This window comes from Abrus precatorius, unplaced genomic scaffold, assembly GCF_003935025.1.
Source record: "Abrus precatorius isolate BTA unplaced genomic scaffold, Abrus_2018 Scaffold6, whole genome shotgun sequence".
Classification (NCBI taxonomy): Eukaryota; Viridiplantae; Streptophyta; class Magnoliopsida; order Fabales; family Fabaceae; genus Abrus; species Abrus precatorius.
The window spans coordinates 21,614,410-21,632,297 of NW_020874406.1; the positions used below are offsets into that span (position 1 = coordinate 21,614,410).

The 17,888-nt window shown below is 29.3% G+C and overlaps 2 protein-coding genes across 3 annotated transcripts; one reads left to right on the forward strand and one right to left on the reverse strand.

Annotated features, from left to right (window-relative positions):
* Positions 1-1,705: 1,705 nt before the first annotated feature.
* Positions 1,706-4,863, reverse strand: LOC113869165. Of its 2 annotated transcripts, XM_027505349.1 has the most exons (7): positions 4,518-4,863; positions 4,061-4,210; positions 3,742-3,957; positions 3,234-3,355; positions 2,972-3,135; positions 2,197-2,351; positions 1,706-2,005 (listed from the first exon to the last, which is right to left on the reverse strand). In XM_027505349.1, exons 1-7 carry the CDS (start codon positions 4,728-4,730, stop codon positions 1,907-1,909), a joined length of 1,119 nt encoding a protein of 372 aa, XP_027361150.1. In that variant the 5' UTR covers positions 4,731-4,863; the 3' UTR covers positions 1,706-1,906. The 2 variants fall into 2 exon arrangements, with proteins under 2 accessions (XP_027361150.1, XP_027361151.1); XM_027505350.1 differs by lacking the exon at positions 3,742-3,957 and having other exon boundaries at positions 1,726-2,005; positions 4,518-4,860.
* Positions 4,864-7,285: 2,422 nt separating this feature from the next.
* LOC113869764 (alpha-amylase 3, chloroplastic-like) lies at positions 7,286-14,124 on the forward strand. The gene is made up of 13 exons (XM_027506228.1): positions 7,286-7,618; positions 7,962-8,092; positions 8,252-8,306; positions 8,399-8,518; positions 8,609-8,729; positions 8,873-9,222; positions 9,648-10,390; positions 10,703-10,892; positions 11,121-11,227; positions 11,641-11,890; positions 12,610-12,732; positions 12,950-13,117; positions 13,694-14,124. Exons 1-13 carry the CDS (start codon positions 7,364-7,366, stop codon positions 13,850-13,852), a joined length of 2,772 nt encoding a protein of 923 aa, XP_027362029.1. The 5' UTR covers positions 7,286-7,363; the 3' UTR covers positions 13,853-14,124.
* The last annotated feature ends 3,764 nt before the right edge of the window (positions 14,125-17,888 follow it).

Genomic DNA, 17,888 nt, shown 5'->3' on the forward strand with positions numbered 1-17,888 from the left:
TTAGTCATATATTATAGCCGTTTTTAGTACTATTTTTTACGTGAGAGTAAAGTTTTATTTCAGTAACATGTACTAACTATTAATGTCAATTTTATTACATTAATTATATAAGTAAAATTTTAATTTAATTGGAAAATAATACTAAAAATATATATAACATTGCATTGACATATTATTTTTTTAATAAAGATCATGCACTGGCGCGTGAGAATTATTTTTGAGTTTTTATTAAAATTATAAAATAAATTTTACAGGGTTCTATGAAATGAGATAATATTCTATGCTTTCTTGTTTATGAAAAATACTTTTTTTATTTTTAAGATATTAAAGAATCGTAATGATAATTTTAAAATGTCAAATCTAAACTATTGCTAATCATTTTTTATTTCAGAAATTAGTGTAACGATAATGCTTCCAAGACACTGCCAACGGTGTAATCAGATAGCATAGGGGTTCTCCCTTATCCCATACGTAAAATTTTACGCTAAAAACAGGACACATTTTGAATTTGTTAGAATAGCTCTCTATTCCACATGCCAAGTGGCTATTGCATCTAATCTCATCCTTGTCATCATCACATTGCTAGTGAGAGTTCCGTGACACGCTTTGACGGTGGTACACAATACAAATCACCAAAAAGACAATTTATGTGGAATTTTTTAATATTTTCATATTATTTTTAATTAAATTAAAGTTTTATTTTGATAAAAAATTACATTTAATACTGTAACAAGGTGAAACTTCAAAAAATATACTTAAATATTATTTATCATGAAAATGGGGTGAAGTGACAAGTTGTTGCTTTGAAGAGAATCACTCAAACATAAAAACAAACACTCAAAGTGATGACATATACAATAATATCATCTATATCATATACGGGGCATTTCCAAATTGTATCGAAATAGACGATTATGCTCTTAACTAAGTATTTACTGCAGGGGGTCCGAAATTCTATTGAATTGCGACTATGCATGTTAATATCTAAACAAATTGGGTAAGAATATGGAATACCTTGTGATTTAGATAAACTTGGGATCCTATTACTTATTAAGCGACATAATGTGATCATTTTAGAGAGAGTGATATAATTTTCCTTAAACAATGATTCATTATGATTAATTATAAAATTCACTAATTAAATTTGATATCTTTTTATCTGACATGACCATATTATATTAGTTGATAATATGAAAGGATGCAAATTCGTGATTGGATATAAAAAAAAATGTAAAATCAATGGTTCTTACTTTTGGGGGTTTTTTGTGAGTGGAGAGTCTAACTTTAGAAAGTAGGATGTGAAGTTTTGCATCCAAATGCACTTCTTTTGCACATGATGAAGGAACTTCTTACCAGAAATTAGGTAAACATCATGAGTTCTAGAAAGGGAATTGATGTGTGTTGGCTAACTGAACCCTCTCAAACACTCCAGCTAGAGGTGCATTATTTGGAATCCTCTCCTCCTTGTGCCCTTGTTGGCTGATACTAGTAATGTAGCTTTCTTTTGTGTAATCTCGTTTGTTTGTTTGGCCTTTCTGACCCTCTGTTCATTAAAATAAAAAGCTGACTAGTTTAAGTTAATTATTTCTCTCTTTGAAACACTCATTACCATACAAAGCTCAATCATTCCTTCTAATCTCTTAAAAGCACACAGAAAAGCAAACCAAAAAGGAGCCCCGGTTGGATAAGAAGAAAGATAGAAATTGAGGAAAAAGATAGCTTATTATATATGTGTGTATGGTAACCATTTTTTTAATTTAATCAACCAAATTTGATTTTGCAGCATTCACATGATTGGAAGTGTATTAAATTCAAACTTCCAGAATATAATTGGATATAAAGTGTTACATTTTTCCCTTCGGGGAATAAAGGGCGTGTTCTCATTCATGGTAATGAGATGAGTCTCTTATGAACCTACTCTGCTCAACTGCTCCTTGGATGTGCTTTCAAAGATCTTGTCAGCACTTGCTACCTCAAAACCATCCCTTCTATGGAACTCTTTCACCTGTTCCATTAGTGAAAACAAGGATTAGCAAATCCTGCAGAAAATGCTTAGAACTCTTATTAGCAAAATAGTGGTCACAAAATCAGTCTTAGCCATCAACACTAAAGTTAGAATTATAACTAAAGGTTGAAACATGATATTGAAAAGAAAGTGTTCTTTTTTGGAGAGTGAAAAGAAAGAATGTTGCTTACCTCTGCATCAGGTAAATTTTTATATTGTGGCAGCACCAGACGCTCAGCAAATTCGATGTATGAGCATGGAACTGATTCCGTTATGCCGTCAGAAAATTGGAAAGAAATTGAATCTGCTACAGTTGAACTTTGCTGGAGAAGACCATCAGGGCTCACTGGAGGTGGAGAAAATATTCAAATCATTCACATTATCTTTGATACAATAAGTTACAACTTGCAATGGTCATCTTCAACTTCAATATGAATACATCCGTGTATCTTACATAGTTAATATAGGTTATAACTTCAGTATTCAGCTCATAATATTGGGAGCATGATGCACTTACTGACAGATATGCTTTTTCCAATTCTAAATGATAAAGCCTCTGATCAATGGGGAAACAGCTATGCAAACAAATTAACAAACAGCTTCACTTACACCCTTCCTTTCTTTTTTAATACTTAAAATTTTCAAGTGAAAAGGACTTAACAGAATAAGTGTAAGACTTTTATTTCACGCATGGAGGGGGAGAAAAGGAGATAGATTTGATGAACAAGAGCAAACTTTCAAGAGGTGAACACATGCAGGAATGGAAGGAAAATTATCATATTTGACATGAATGAATAAGAGAGCATTGTTTACATTTCAATTATCTTTTATCACTAGAGATAGTGATTGTCTAAATCAGAAAGAAACAAGCCTGAGATTATCTCACTATTGCACATTGAATGCTACTATGATCAGAAAATATTCAGAAAACATTATACTTGCATAACAACAAAAAAGGGTACAAACCTTTCAGTACTCCTCCTTCTGAATTTAATCTGAATCCACTATCCTCAATAAACTGATTTAGTTTTTTTATGTCCCTCAAATGAGTTTTCAGCCGATGAGTAGATATAGTAACATGGTTCAGCGCATATCCATTGACTAGGGTCCAGGCAGCATACTCGCTTTCACTATGTATCAAGTACCAATAAACCATAAGTAAGCCAGATGCTAGAAGAGAGTGGAGACTTTCCTCAAAAAATATTTCTTGCCATACAAACAGTAATACCTTGCCAATTGTTGAAACTCAGAATATAAGGGCTTTTCCCATGTTAAATGTCCGAGGGAACTTGCCAGAGCTGCATACTTGTTTCCATCACCGGATGATTCAGTGTATTTTCTAATTATTTCCTGCACAGAAATTCCAAACTTCTTCTAGTAAACTGTGTTTTTGGAAGTTGGAGCCACAATGCAGCAGAGATATAATTAATTAAGTATAAACCATAGGTGTCACGCAACTATGTATATCATTATATGTATGGATTTCAGGGAAAAAAATATATTGTAAACCATATGGTAATATGCATATACTACACCTCAATCTTAACATATAGAGAAGGGCCATGTAAAATCCTAAGAAATCAAACTATTCATTGCTTTGCAAATTATTGTTTTCATACTAAATACAACTAGCAACACAACAGATAATAGGACAAAACATTAATTTAATTTTTTTTAGATGTAATTCTTAGATAGATGTAGAGTGAAATTAATTGAAAATTTCTCCACAAACACACCTGAGTTTGTGGACTCATCTGATCTACCAGTAGCTCTGATATAAATATTCTTGGCAAAGGCCCATTAATACCACTGCCACTGCTATCTAGTGAATCAGCAGGAGGAGAAAACCAGAATGCCCTCAACTTTTTGGCTGGAAACCTCAATTCCTCCCGTTTTGTATAGCCATAATCCAGAAAAAAACTAGCCATGGAATCAATTCCATAACCATTCACCTATAATTAAGAGCACAGCACACAATGGATAAAATGAACTAACCAAGAATAATTGAGCATACAGAAAAGGGCATGTGGAAGGAGGTAAAGCCCAGACAATTACCCCAAATGTCCTGAATGCAAGATGATCATAGCATAATGAGTCGTTCTCAACAGAGTGAACAAGGTCCAATATGGCCTTCGCAGTAGGATTTCTGTTTAAGTAAACGGATTGCATACTTTCCAACACCCCCCTGAGAAAAGCTTCACCACCCTGCATGTATAGATATCATTAGGAAACTCAGATTCAAGACCAGAACATTAGGTACAGACAACAAGATCTCAAATTTTATTATCACTATTAGCATCATGGATATCCACTGCCAACACAAACGAGAATCAAATTGAAATCCCATTTTTTTATATATTAAAAAAAATACTACGAATGATAATATAAGGAATAACAAATCAAGTCCATTTGGGGGGGGGGGGGGGGGGTATTAATTTTAAAAACTCTAAACATGTGAGAGCATGCAACAAGAAATCTTATCATGAAATAAAATCAACATATGATGTGAAACCTGAATTGATGATTTCTGGGATGCATCTTGTGATGGGGAGCTACAAGACGCACAAAGGGTTCTGCGTGGATTAGATAAGCCTAAGGCCAAGTGGGTCGGGGAAAATGATTGCTTCATGGGAATGAAATTCAAGAGTTTGGATTTGGAAGGAGCAAAGGTTCTACGGAAAGAAAATAGAGGTGAGAAAGTTGAGGACTTCGTAGTTGCAAACATGGTTGATTCAGCCCAGTGAGTGGCTGCTGAAACTGAAAATGCATGCAACTTTGATCTTCAAAGGTACCCTTTTGCCAATCTTATCAAAAGCACTTGGGGGGAATAACAAATCCCAAGTTCTGACATCCTCGGTCTTATCAACCTTAGTTTTACAGTTTTTATATCATTTTAAAATTATTATATTTTTATATAAATATTTGAGAGTTTACGATTAATTAGAAGCTTAAAAGTAAAAAATTAGTAAGAATTTAATACAATTTGAAAGATTTTATAAGATATAACATTAAATTTAAAGATATATTTTTTTATTTAGAGTAAATCCGATATTTTGGCTAATAAATTTTGAATAAAAATATTTTAAATATTTTAAAAATAAGAAATTATTTAGATAAATTTAAAAAGAGACATATTGTATTTATTTTTTAAAATAAATACATTTAATTAGCTCATAAAAAAAGTGAAAGATTAAAACTAGACATAATTAAAATAAAAAAAACTGGAAATATAATTAAATATTATTTTCTGATTTTTGGTTCTTAAAAAGGTGAAATGCCGTGCTTGGCAGTCTCATCTTTTAAAGGAACAGACGACATTGTTCGTCCAAATTTGGAACGGCCGTCATAAAGTCGATTAACTATTTCAGGCAACTTCCATGTTTTGTTTTCTGCTCATCTTTTATTTATTCTTTAAAATAAATAAATTCTATTATTTAAAAAAATATAAATATTTTTTAATATTTTAATATAATTTAGAGAGAATATTAATACTCCTTTAAAAGCATCATAAAAATACTTTTAAAATAAATATTTCAAGTTTTGCATTTCATATTATTAAATCATTTATTGAAGAGTCGTCTACGGCATTGGTTGTCTCTTGCGTTTTGTTCTGCAATCAACGTTTTCCTCATACTGTCACTGTCCTTATCTCTAATCCTTTTCCGTAACAACAAATCAAGCACAACTGTTATTATAAAAAAAACAACGATAAATTAGTAGTTTATTTTAAAAAATAAAAATATTTTTAAATTTATAAAATATTATAAAAATTATAAATTGTCAATTTAGAGAGAATATAATGTTCTCGTAAATTTACAGATATCATAGCAAGTATTTTAAAAATATTCTTGTATATAATATTTTTTATATAAATTTTATATTTTATATAAAACATAATTTAATTAAAAATAATAAAATATTTTATTTAACTTTCTGATAAAATAAAAAATGAATTATTAATGTCATTTAAATTACTTTCAATAAAATTAAATTTAAAATTTTACTCAAATTGAATCCATAGGGTAGCCAAGCCTGTGTTATATTCAAAATATGGCTCAATGGTAGAGAAGAAGAAGCAACAAAGGGAACGGTGTATGTGAAATACAAAAATGCACGTGTCGTTGGGTTGTGAACTGATATAATATGTGTTCTATGCAGATTTGATAGCTCCTATGACTATACGCAGACCCCATTTGAATCTTTAATCACACATTTGAATATTAATCTTTTCATTTTCTAACACATATCTTCCGTACGCCATTTTTGGGTCTGCCAAACAAGGGAAGATACTATTATTACTTTTCATTTGATAGATATGTTTGCATCATTGGTTTCATCTTCCAGTTTACGGACAGTATTTCACTACCCACTTTTTTAATATATTAAGCATTCTATAGCCATTGGTTTATTTAATATAATTTTGATAATGTTTATTATAAAATTAACCTTTGATGAATGTTAGACAATTTGCTTGACCTAATCATATCCTTTGAAATTATCCATGGGAAAAGCTACCCCAGCTAAGTCAAGTCTAGAGCCATCCATCATGTTCTATTATGAATAATATATACCAGGAAATTACTCAAATGTGTTTTAAGTGGTGATAATAAAGATAGCCCTGTTCATCATCTCAGCTAGGTACCCACTAATTAAACATATGTTTGATATTGATAATGTTTACATTTAAGGAAAATAATTGTTTATTTATTAAAAAAATTTCAAAGTTAATATTTTAAAAATAAATTAAATCAAACATGCATTCAACTACTGACTACATGTATAATAAAATCCTTTCGTTAAGAATACATATTGGGATTGTTTAACTTAGTTTTAAATCATTTTATTTTACTTTTTGAGAAGGAAAATCTATTTAATCATGTGGATAATATATTAAAAATGATATGATTTTTACAGAAAATATTATTTGTATCATTAAAATGTGACACTTAAAGGTCTCTCTCTGCACTTGTAATATAATTTTGAGATTCCTCTATATAAAAATAATAAAAAGGAAATAATAATAACAACATATCTGATCACATATGATGTTAAATTTTAATAAAAAAATATTGACTTTTATCTCTACAATTTTTAATTATTAAGTAAAGAAAATATTTAATACATATATACACTATTTTTAATAATTACTTAATAAAATAAAAGGGATAAATAAAAAATAGCAATTTTTAATCCTTCAAATAACGGAAATAACTGTTAATTTCAATAGACTACATGGTCCACTATTTATACGTTGGTTGGAGCAAAGGCAACGACATTGTGCAATGCAACCTCTCTCCTTCTGTTTCTCTTTCTCTTTTTGTTCTTCTTCCCATTTGCTTGCAAAACAAAACGATCATAATGTCGAGCATTGCCTTAGAGCCACTCTTCCACCTTTGCCGAAGAGAAAATCCAATTCAACCTTCCAAACCAATCCCATTCAGACCCTTCTTTCTCACTTGCTCTTCCTCTAATCTCACTAATGCATCCTTCACCTTCCACCAACCCAGCAAGCCTCTCTCTCATGCACTTCAAGCTTCCGTTACAGACACACCCATCCTTCATTCCCATCATACCTTCTTCACCAAGACTTTCCCAATCAACACAACCCAAATGGTCTCAACTTTCCCTTCCTCTGATATATGAAATTTCTTGTTGGTGGTTTCCTAAGAAAATGTTGGGGACAACCTAATTGGGAAAAGTTTTGTTTTTGTTTTTTGTTTTCAGGAATGTGTTTGGTTTAAGAGGAAACATAACGAAAAATTTGTTGGGTGTCATTTTTTTTTTTCTGAAAATGAAAAAGTTGAAACTTTTGAATCAGCTCAATTAATTTTTTATGTTTGGAAAAAAAAAAAAGGTGCTGATGGTGGTTGGGGGGCGGGGGGTTATAAAGGAAATCATAATTTAATATATGTTGGTGTTTGGCATTGATGGGGTTGATTGGAATGGAATATTTTAGGTGGAGGGAAAGATTATTGTGAGATTAGATCACGGAAAGGATTTGAGGGATTGGGAGCTTACAGTGGGTTGCAATCTACCTGGGAAATGGATTCTTCACTGGGGTGTCACCTATGTTGATGATGTTGGAAGGTACATCATGTTCAACAACATGTTTGAATTCTCTTATCTTCCTGGTTGGAAATACCTTGTCATTATTATATTTGATTGATATTATCTTAAGAGCCGACATATCTTAATGTTAATAATCTAATAAAGTTTTATGATGATGATGGAAGCTTGATTCTGTAGGGAATGGGATCAACCTCCTCGTGATATGATTCCTCCTGGATCTATTCCTATAAAGGTAGACAATAAATTCGTGACTTTGCATGATCACATATGTGCACATGTTCACATTACCATGCAAAAGGTTTGAGTTGGAAGTGAAAATTTCAGGACTATGCTATAGAGACCCCTTTGAAGAAGTCATGCTTACCTGCTGAAGATACGATTCATGAAGTCAGGATTGATCTTAAACACATCAATGAAATTTCAGCAATTAATTTTGTTCTCAAGGTTTAATTTTAACAATTAGCTGTTGACAACTCTTAAATAGAAGGCACTGATTCCTCAGAACCTTTTGACTGAACATTGTTGTTGATTCAGGATGAGGAAACTGGAGTTTGGTATAAACACAAAGGAAGAGATTTCAAGGTTTCTTTGGTCAACTGCGTTATGGCGGATACTAATACAATTGGACCTAAAGGGGGCTTAAGATTATGGCCAGGTTTTTCAAATCATTACATAATATCATTTATTTGCTTCTACCTAAAAGTCTATTTTGTTTCTCTTCTTAATGATCTTGGAGGGTCAAATAAATCATAAGTGACATACAGCCAAAGATTTGTGATACTATTTCTTTAATCATAGGGAATTTGGGGCAAATATCTAAAATGTTCATCAAGCCAAAAGCAGGTCTAGATAACAGGAGTGAATCCAGAGATCCAAAACAAGAAAATAATAAAGTAGGTGGTTTCTATGAAGAAGTGACTATCACAAAGAAAGTTTTAATCAATAACTCTATCAGTGTCTCCATCAAGAAACGTTTTGAGTCAGAGGCAGTTAAGGATCTTTTATATTTTGAAACTGATCTACCTGGAGATGTTGTCCTTCATTGGGGAGTTTGCAGGGATGGTTCAAGAAGGTGGGAAATTCCACCTCCTCCTCATCCACCAGGCACAATGGCATTTAAAGACAAGGCTTTGAGAACTCAATTAAGGGTATAGATATAAAAAAAAGGACTTTCCTTTTTTCTTTTTTATGTTTTATAACTTGAATTTAGTTTATTAAATGTATTTTATGCTTACCTACCATCCAATTCCTATGTACCCTCTTTTATTTTACTAAAGGATCTTTTCTTTTCTTTTTTTTTTTTTGCTATTCTAAAGGATCTTTTTAAATACTAAAGATTTATATGCCTTAATGAATATTTAGAATTTTAGATTATGAATAAATTCATGGTATTCAAGCAACAATTCATTTAATAGTTATTCCCTTGATCTCTCCCTGCTCTCTCTCTCTCTCTCTTGGGTGAAAACTTGAAGTTTGGTTATCTTTGTTGGGTCAGGATATAGGGGTATAGTACTGTAGTTAGTGGCTTTCTCTGCACTTCATGATATATTTACTTATTCACCCTGGTTTGTAGCCAAGAGACAGTGGAAAAGGATCATCAGCACTAATCACTTTAGGAGAAGAATTTTCAGGATTTAGTTTTGTTCTTAAGCAAAATGAAAATACTTGGTTCAAGAACATGGGAAATGACTTTTATATTCCCCTCTCAAGTTCTACTAGCTTGCTTAATTTTGGCTACAGAGAGGATCAACTAGAAGGTGTGCAGAGGGAAGTGATTGAAGAGGCTAGTCAAGATACTTCTTTCTTTGCATTTACTGATGGGATATTCAATGAAATAAGAAATATGGTCACAGAAAATTCATCAGAGAAGAGTCAAAAGACAAAATCTGAAAAAGCACAACAAAGCATTTTTCAAGAAATTGAAAGACTGGCTGCTGAAGCCTATAATATATTCAGAAGCTCCATTCGTATTTTCTCTGAGGCATCAACTGTAGAATCTGAGGTAACTCTTAAGGAAATTGAGGCAACTATTGTGGAACCTCAGGCAACAACAATTGCGGTACCTGAGGCTGCTGTGGAATCAGAGACTCAGACCTTGGATCCAAAAATATGCTCAGCGACAGGCACAGGGTATGAAATATTATGTCAAGGGTTTAACTGGGAATCTCATAAATCCGGAAGATGGTACATGGAGCTTAAAGAGAAAGCTTCAGAACTATCATCACTTGGTTTCACTGTGGTTTGGTTACCACCACCTACAGAGTCTGTTTCACCTGAAGGATACATGCCAAAGGATTTATATAATTTAAATTCCAGGTACTAGATTAGCAGCAGTCAAATTCTTTTATAGATATGAATGTCAATCTTCTCTTAGTACTTTGATAGAAGGTTCAGTCTTAGGCAAATAACATACGTTGACCAGTGCTTACATTCAACAGCATATGTCATATGTTGGACCTCAAATATTATGATCACTCATTGACATTAAATGGAATAAACTTTCAGATGTTCATTTATATAATACTTAAGATAAAAAAGAACCTCAAAGGATAAATAACAGTAATAACATCGTTAAGAAAAGGACTTGTTCATAGGAATTGTTACAATTTTTTTTAAAATAAATATCAGATATGGAAGCATTGATGAACTGAAAGATTTGGTGAAAAGATTTCATGAAGTTGGGATCAAAGTTCTAGGAGATGCTGTTTTAAATCACCGCTGTGCTCATTATCAGAATCAAAATGGTATTTGGAACAAATTTGGAGGCAGTCTCAACTGGGATGATCGTGCTGTTGTTGCTGATGATCCACATTTTCAGGTTTGTTTGTGAAGGTCTTGTTCTTTGAGACTAGTAATAATAAAATAATCCTGAACCAGAATAAGATAATAAAAGGTACTCTTCTTTTTCTATAACAAAGCTAGTTTCTTTTTATGGTTCAAGATCAATGCCTTTCCATTATGTTTCTTAGATGATTTTAGTACTACGATATTGTTACTTTCCTGGGTGAATCTGCAGAACTTAATGAATATCCTTCGTAACATACAGGGTAGGGGCAACAAGAGTACTGGAGATAATTTTCATGCTGCTCCAAACATTGATCATTCACAGGAATTTGTGAGAAAGGATCTCCAAGAATGGTTATGCTGGTTGAGGTTGTTATTTTTAGACACAGTTTCTTCATCTTACTTTTAATGAAAAATTGTTGTAAGAGGAAAATGCATCCAATCAAATTGAGAGTAGATCATAGGTTCTAACCATACAAGTTGGTTATGCTGGAGAGCTAATACGTTATAGCATAGAGAATGAGGTTAAAACCATCTTCTGATTTTTCATAAAATATCATGTTTGGTGCTTTATGTTTCACACTTGATTCTTCCTATTAGTTAGTTGTATGTAACTTGGCAAAAACCACAATATGGCTTAACTAATTACAATGTTTGTGCTTCATGGGAGGGGTTTTTATGTGTGCATTGATACCATTGATATAACAGGAGAATTTCTCCCCCCGCCCCCAAGTTAGTATTACAGAATTGTATATTTTTTTCTAACACCTTGTGACTTATAGGAAAGAAATTGGGTATGATGGATGGAGACTTGACTTTGTCAGAGGATTTTGGGGTGGTTATGTAAAGGACTACGTGGAAGCGAGTGAGCCTTACTTTGCTGTGGGAGAGTTTTGGGACTCCCTCAGTTACACAGATGGTGAAATGGATCATAATCAAGATGCTCATAGGCAAAGGATAGTTGACTGGATCAGTGCCACCAATGGTACTGCTGGTGCATTTGATGTTACAACTAAAGGGATTCTTCACTCTGTAAGCACTAACTCTGGCACATTTTTTTCACTGCATTTGCTCACATTTACATATTCCATGTACCTCTTACAAAGTCAATTTTGTTTTTAAATTATCACTAGTTTCATTTATTTGATTTTGGAATAAATATATGCTACTGGATTTTTTATATTATTTTTGTAATTTTACACAACTGATTTTACTGTAAGTATTACTTCTTCTAGTGAAAAAATCTCATACTCATCAGTGACAAACTGCTTGCTGCTAAGCTATGTCTAAGATTTTCACACTTGTTCAAATTAGAGAGAACCATATGGTGACTTAATTATATGCATTAATTATCGAATAGAATTAACATAAAATTCTCATATGGCACTCATGAATTCAACTCCTTTGAACTTTAAAGTGATTGTGTGCGTAAAGCAATAAAGTTAGGATGTGTTCACCCTTAATTTAAAGCAGTTAAGTTTATGAGATACTTTAACCTCACTTTACAGTTTATACTCTTGCTCCCTATATAGAAGTTGGATCCGGCACTCATTTCTAGCTATTTCAGAAATATATGCAACTGTTTGTGATGTAACCAACCTTACCTTGGCCTCTTAATTTGTTTTCCAACTAAAACATGTACCTGTGTCTGTTGAAAGGAAACACAAATGTGCACGATGTAAACATGGTTGCTTTACATAGGTTGTCTATTTACTCTTTAATCTTGAAGTGTTAAATTCTTCTCAATATAGGCATTGGAAAGATGTGAATATTGGCGATTGTTAGATCCGGCGGGAAAACCTCCTGGCATTGTTGGGTGGTGGCCATCTCGTGCTATTACCTTTGTAGAGAATCATGACACTGGTTCCACACAGGTTTCAACTCTCCCTTTCTAAAAATATATACAACTTGACATTTTTCTAGGTTTAATTTCATTGAAAGAATTTGTTATCGATGATTTCATATGGAAAAGGTTTGTTAATTTTGCTTATACCACTAGTATGATTAGATATTTTCAAATTAGGCATTTCCCTTGGAACTTCTTCAGATTGTATATTCAGATTTATATTTCTTTAATATTTTCTCTTACAGGGTCATTGGAGATTTCCCTGTGGAAAAGAAATGCAAGGATATGCTTACATTCTTACTCACCCAGGAACCCCATCAGTTTTCTTGGACCACATTTTATCTCACCATAAAAATGACATAGCAACTCTTATGACTCTCAGGAAGAGGAACAAAATCCACTGCAGGAGTACAGTAAGTATTAGAATATTGTACTGTATACTAAATACTAGCATTGTGTACACAATATCTTCTGGGGTGGATGAATAAGAAGAAACTTTTTTCTAGCATGCAGAAGCAAACTATTTTTGGTTCTTAACATAGGCTGAGAGTGAAACTAATTACTCATAAATCATAATGCCTAATGACATGACATTCCATAGTATGCATCTACTGGTTTAGCTGCAGCTCTCAGTTTGTTAAGTAACATGATATGATCATGTTGGAAAGAGAAAGATATAATTTTTATCAAACAATGACCTACCATAATTAGTCGTAGGACTCGGTAAATTAAATTTGATAAAAATTGCACCATTCTCTCTTTAACAACATCATATCATATTACTCAACAACATGAAAGGATCCAAATCCGATTTTATTTCCTTGGTGTTTTATAGGGAAATTAATGCCATGTGCATGCTTATATCTTTCATGATTTTATTAATCAAAATGCCATGATGTTCTTTAGATGGGCATTCAGTGGCATATTGATGTGATGTCCTACAAAATTTATATAGTTGGAGCACTAACCTTTACTCTTGCATGCTCAAGGTTCAAATTACTAAAGCAGAGAGGGATGTTTATGGAGCCATCATTGATGAAAAAGTTGCTATGAAGATCGGACCTGGATATTTTGAACCCCCTAGTGGCTCCCGCAAATGGTCATTAGCTATTGAGGGAAACGACTATATGATTTGGGAAGCATCATAATCATAGCCATAATATAAATATTACTCATTAATTATCTTATATATATATATATATATGTATGTATATATGTATATAGTTCCGTTGTATTGTTCAAGAATAGGATGTTGTATTGGGATGGTGGAATGGCATGCTCCAATTGAAATGAGTTGTGCCACGTTGTTGCTTAATGTAGGTATATGGCCATAGAAGCATCACACAACCGAGTTGAAAAATGTGGATGCAAATGAGTTGTATTATACATATACTATATTTACGAAGTATACGGTTTTCGGGTATTTAAAAGAAAGAATGTACCCAACAAACCTTTTTTATAGTAAATAATTTGTCTCAACAGTCTTAAGGATGAAGAATAATTTTAAGTTAAGAGGAATTAATTTTAATTATAGATTTTAAATTAGGTGAGAGAAATTGACTCTATACCTCTTTGTATCATTGTTCTAAAAGTGGAATGCTGCTTTTCGAGCCATGAACAAACATTCTAGACAAGTTTTATCAAAGCAAAAATATTTTGTGGTCAGGAAACTCCAATTCAAATTGAATATAAAGTTAAGTAGTAAAATGAATTAAACTCTTTCAATAAGATAAAATTAACTTCTTTATTTTAAAAAATTCACTTATTTAACTTTTTTAAAACACATAAAGATAAATTATTTTTAACTTGTGTGAAAGCATTTATTTTAATCTCTAGGAAACGGGATTTTGGGTTCCTTATAAACAAGCTATTGTTTTGTGTACTGCTTTTGAATTTAATTTGTGCTAGATATTAGACGAAACAAAGTAAAATATATGTCTGGATTTACATATTTTAATTCAGATGCTCTTGAAAGTAGCTTATGCGTTTTAAACATATTGTAAGTGAATATAACTATAATTTGATTTTAAAAATGAATCTAACCTGAATAATCATAAACATAGTTACATGCTTCACTCGATAACTTTGCATATTATATGATCTTATCGTCTCATATACCAACTATTAGAACCCTTAGTTTGTTTTTTTTTCACTGTCTCCGAACCATTCTCTTATGTGAAAAAATAATTTAATTTCTCTTTCTTTCTATTCAAAAGAATGTGAGAGTATCCAAAATCTATAATTCTTTTGGAGAGTCTAAGGCCTTGAATTAAAATAAAAGAAAAACTTTGCCAATATATATATATATATAAGAATTTTGTTAATCTCAAGTCTAGGTATAAGCATTTATAAATAAAAAAATTTTATGAAAAAAGTACATAGTTATTATATTAAAGTTATAAAAAATACAATAAATATTTCTCTTTGTAATAAAATTTTACTATTATTAACTGCTTGTCCTGACAAAATTTTATATACAATGACAATAATGTTGAAAGTTAAGTAGAAATAGAATAGATTAATTGGTAGGGATCCAGGATTTATAACTTATCTTATCACACATTAAACTTATGTTAAGAACAAACTTATTTACTAAATATTTTAGATTAATATTTTTTTTTAAAAATCTATATTATTAAGAAGGCCAGGCTTTGTCATTAAAAAAAACAGCAACCCTAATTAATCGACTAACTTAAATAAATTAAAATACTTTTATTAAAGTTACATACACTTATCATAATAATTAGAATGTTATTATATTATATTTTTATAATAATATTTTAAATTATATTATTGTCTATTTAAAATTTTAAATCAAGTGACTTGTATGTTACTGAAGGAATTTTAATCTTTTTAGAGGTATTTTTTTTAATTTAAAAAGCCTTATTACAAAATATATTTGTAAATAACTTCTTAGGCTAAGTCAAATTTTTAGGGTTCCAAAGAATAATCAATTTTGAACCATGCATTTGTAAAATAAATTAAACTTAAAGTCTAACATAAATTAACTTATTTTCACATTGATAAAAACTTTATCTAGCTTCCTAAAATAACATAAGTTAGTGTATATAGAGATGAAAATAGGTCAAACTGTTTGACGTGATCTGTTAATAAACAAATAAAGTTTTAACTTTTTTTAAGACCTATTTAAATAAATAAGTTAGGCATAAACTGTTTACAAAGTTTGTTAAGCTTAACAGGCCGATCTATATATATATATAGCTATCAAAATATATTTAAATAATAAATTTATTTAATAATATATTTTTTATATTCTTAATCCTGTTATTATTAAATTAATATATTATGTTATAATTTTTTTATTTATAATTATAATAAATAAAAATTATATTATTAAAAATTAAAAATATTTATACACGATTACACTTTTTAAATAATAAATTTATTTAATAATAAATCATCACATTTGTTACATTTAAAAGAGTGGTTAAGTCTTTGAATAGGAAGAAGATGTAATTAAAATTAAACGAAATAAAATTTTAAAATAAAATAATAATATTATGTTAATATATTTTTTATATTCTTAATTTTATTATTATTAATATTTAACTATTATATTAATATATTATGTTTAATTCTTTTTCTTTATGATAAATAAAATTTATGTAAATATGAATTATATTTTATTTGAAACTAAATTTTTATAAAAAATGATAGAAAAATAAAGTAAAAAATTTAATATAATATATATATATATATAATAGAACTATGTAGTAAATAATATAATTTTAAATAAATTAGATATAATAATATATACTTTTTGTATTTATTACATATTTTATTTTTATTCGTATAAATTTCTTGAGTAAGTTGCCTATAAAAAATATTTTAGATTCCACGTCCACAGCATACATAGTCACACACCTAAATATAAATATGTCAAATTTTAAATAATTACTTTTAATAAATTTGACATAGATGTAGATAGATTTTTCTTTAAAAATATAGTTGTTAATATACATTTGAAATTCAATAATTAATAAATATTTATATAAACGAAAAAATATAAATAAAAAATTATATTATTAATTAATTTATCAATTTATATATAACATATAAATATATATTTTAATGTATTGTATCAGTAATATTTTTTATATTATATTAATGTTATAATGTAGTTAATTTTACGTATACTTATTAATTTAAAATAAAAAATTAATGAAAAAATAAAATTAAATATTTTATAATTATTTTTTAATTTAATAGTTATTATTATTGTCAATATATATATATATAGTGTATTGAGTTTAAATTTTATATTAAGTTTTATTAAATATTTTTTTATTAAGATAAAAGTTTAGAAATATAAGTTATTTTAATGTAAATATAAATTTTATTAATTTTTACTATACTCATATGTTATTTTTCTACATTCATAAATTTTATAATATAAATATTTTTTATTTATAATTTTATAATGATGATATTTATTTATTTTTTAAAATAATTTTTTTAGCTAATTCAACAAATTTTGTCAGTATTATTTTTTATTATCAATTTTATATATTTACTATGATTTTATTTATTGAATATAAAATATTTTTGTACAAATAAAATATAATTATTATAAAAAATAATTAAAATTTTTAATACTTTAATAATTTTATAAAATTAAATTAAGAAAATAAAAATATAAAAATTTTATAATATGAAAATATTTATAGTTAATGCTCAAATAATATTTTAAAAATTATTTATAAAATGATATAAAAATTTGTTACAATTATTTAATAATTATCAATAACAGATAAAAATTTAAAAATATGTAAACTAATTTGATAATAAAATAATTATATTTTTATTAATATTAAAGTTTTTTTTTGTAACAGCCTTTGTTAACAGGTTTCAAGTCAAGCCATTTAAATAGGTTAAGTCAGACTAAAAATAAAGTCTTTAACAAGTACAAGTTAGACTCAGGCTTAATAATTATATTACAAGTTGGGCCTAAATAAAGTCTAACTTGACCTAACCTGTTTCTATCCCTAAATGTACAGAGAACGTTCTTGTGTAAATATAAAGGATGTTCTGAGGAGTTTTTACGCAATTTATTTTTGCTCATAAAAATAAACTATTAATATTTTTTTATAAACTCTTTTATTTTATTTCAATTAGTTTCATAAAAATTAATTAAAGTAAGTTTTATTTTAACTTATTTTAGTA

Bases quoted from the DNA above. Each gene is read 5' to 3' on its own strand.
- LOC113869165 (XM_027505349.1), bottom strand. From the start codon at position 4,730: ATGTTTGCAACTACGAAGTCCTCAACTTTCTCACCTCTATTTTCTTTC. The intron at 3,958-4,060 runs GTAATTGTCTGG...TCTTAATTATAG, and splicing joins TTGCATTCAGGACATTTGGG to GTGAATGGTTATGGAATTGA. The intron at 2,006-2,196 runs GTAAGCAACATT...CTAATGGAACAG, and splicing joins AAAATTTACCTGATGCAGAG to GTGAAAGAGTTCCATAGAAG.
- LOC113869764 (XM_027506228.1), top strand. From the start codon at position 7,364: ATGTCGAGCATTGCCTTAGAGCCACTCTTCCACCTTTGCCGAAGAGAA. The intron at 8,307-8,398 runs GTAGACAATAAA...TGAAAATTTCAG, and splicing joins CTGGATCTATTCCTATAAAG to GACTATGCTATAGAGACCCC. The intron at 8,730-8,872 runs GTTTTTCAAATC...CTTTAATCATAG, and splicing joins GGGCTTAAGATTATGGCCAG to GGAATTTGGGGCAAATATCT.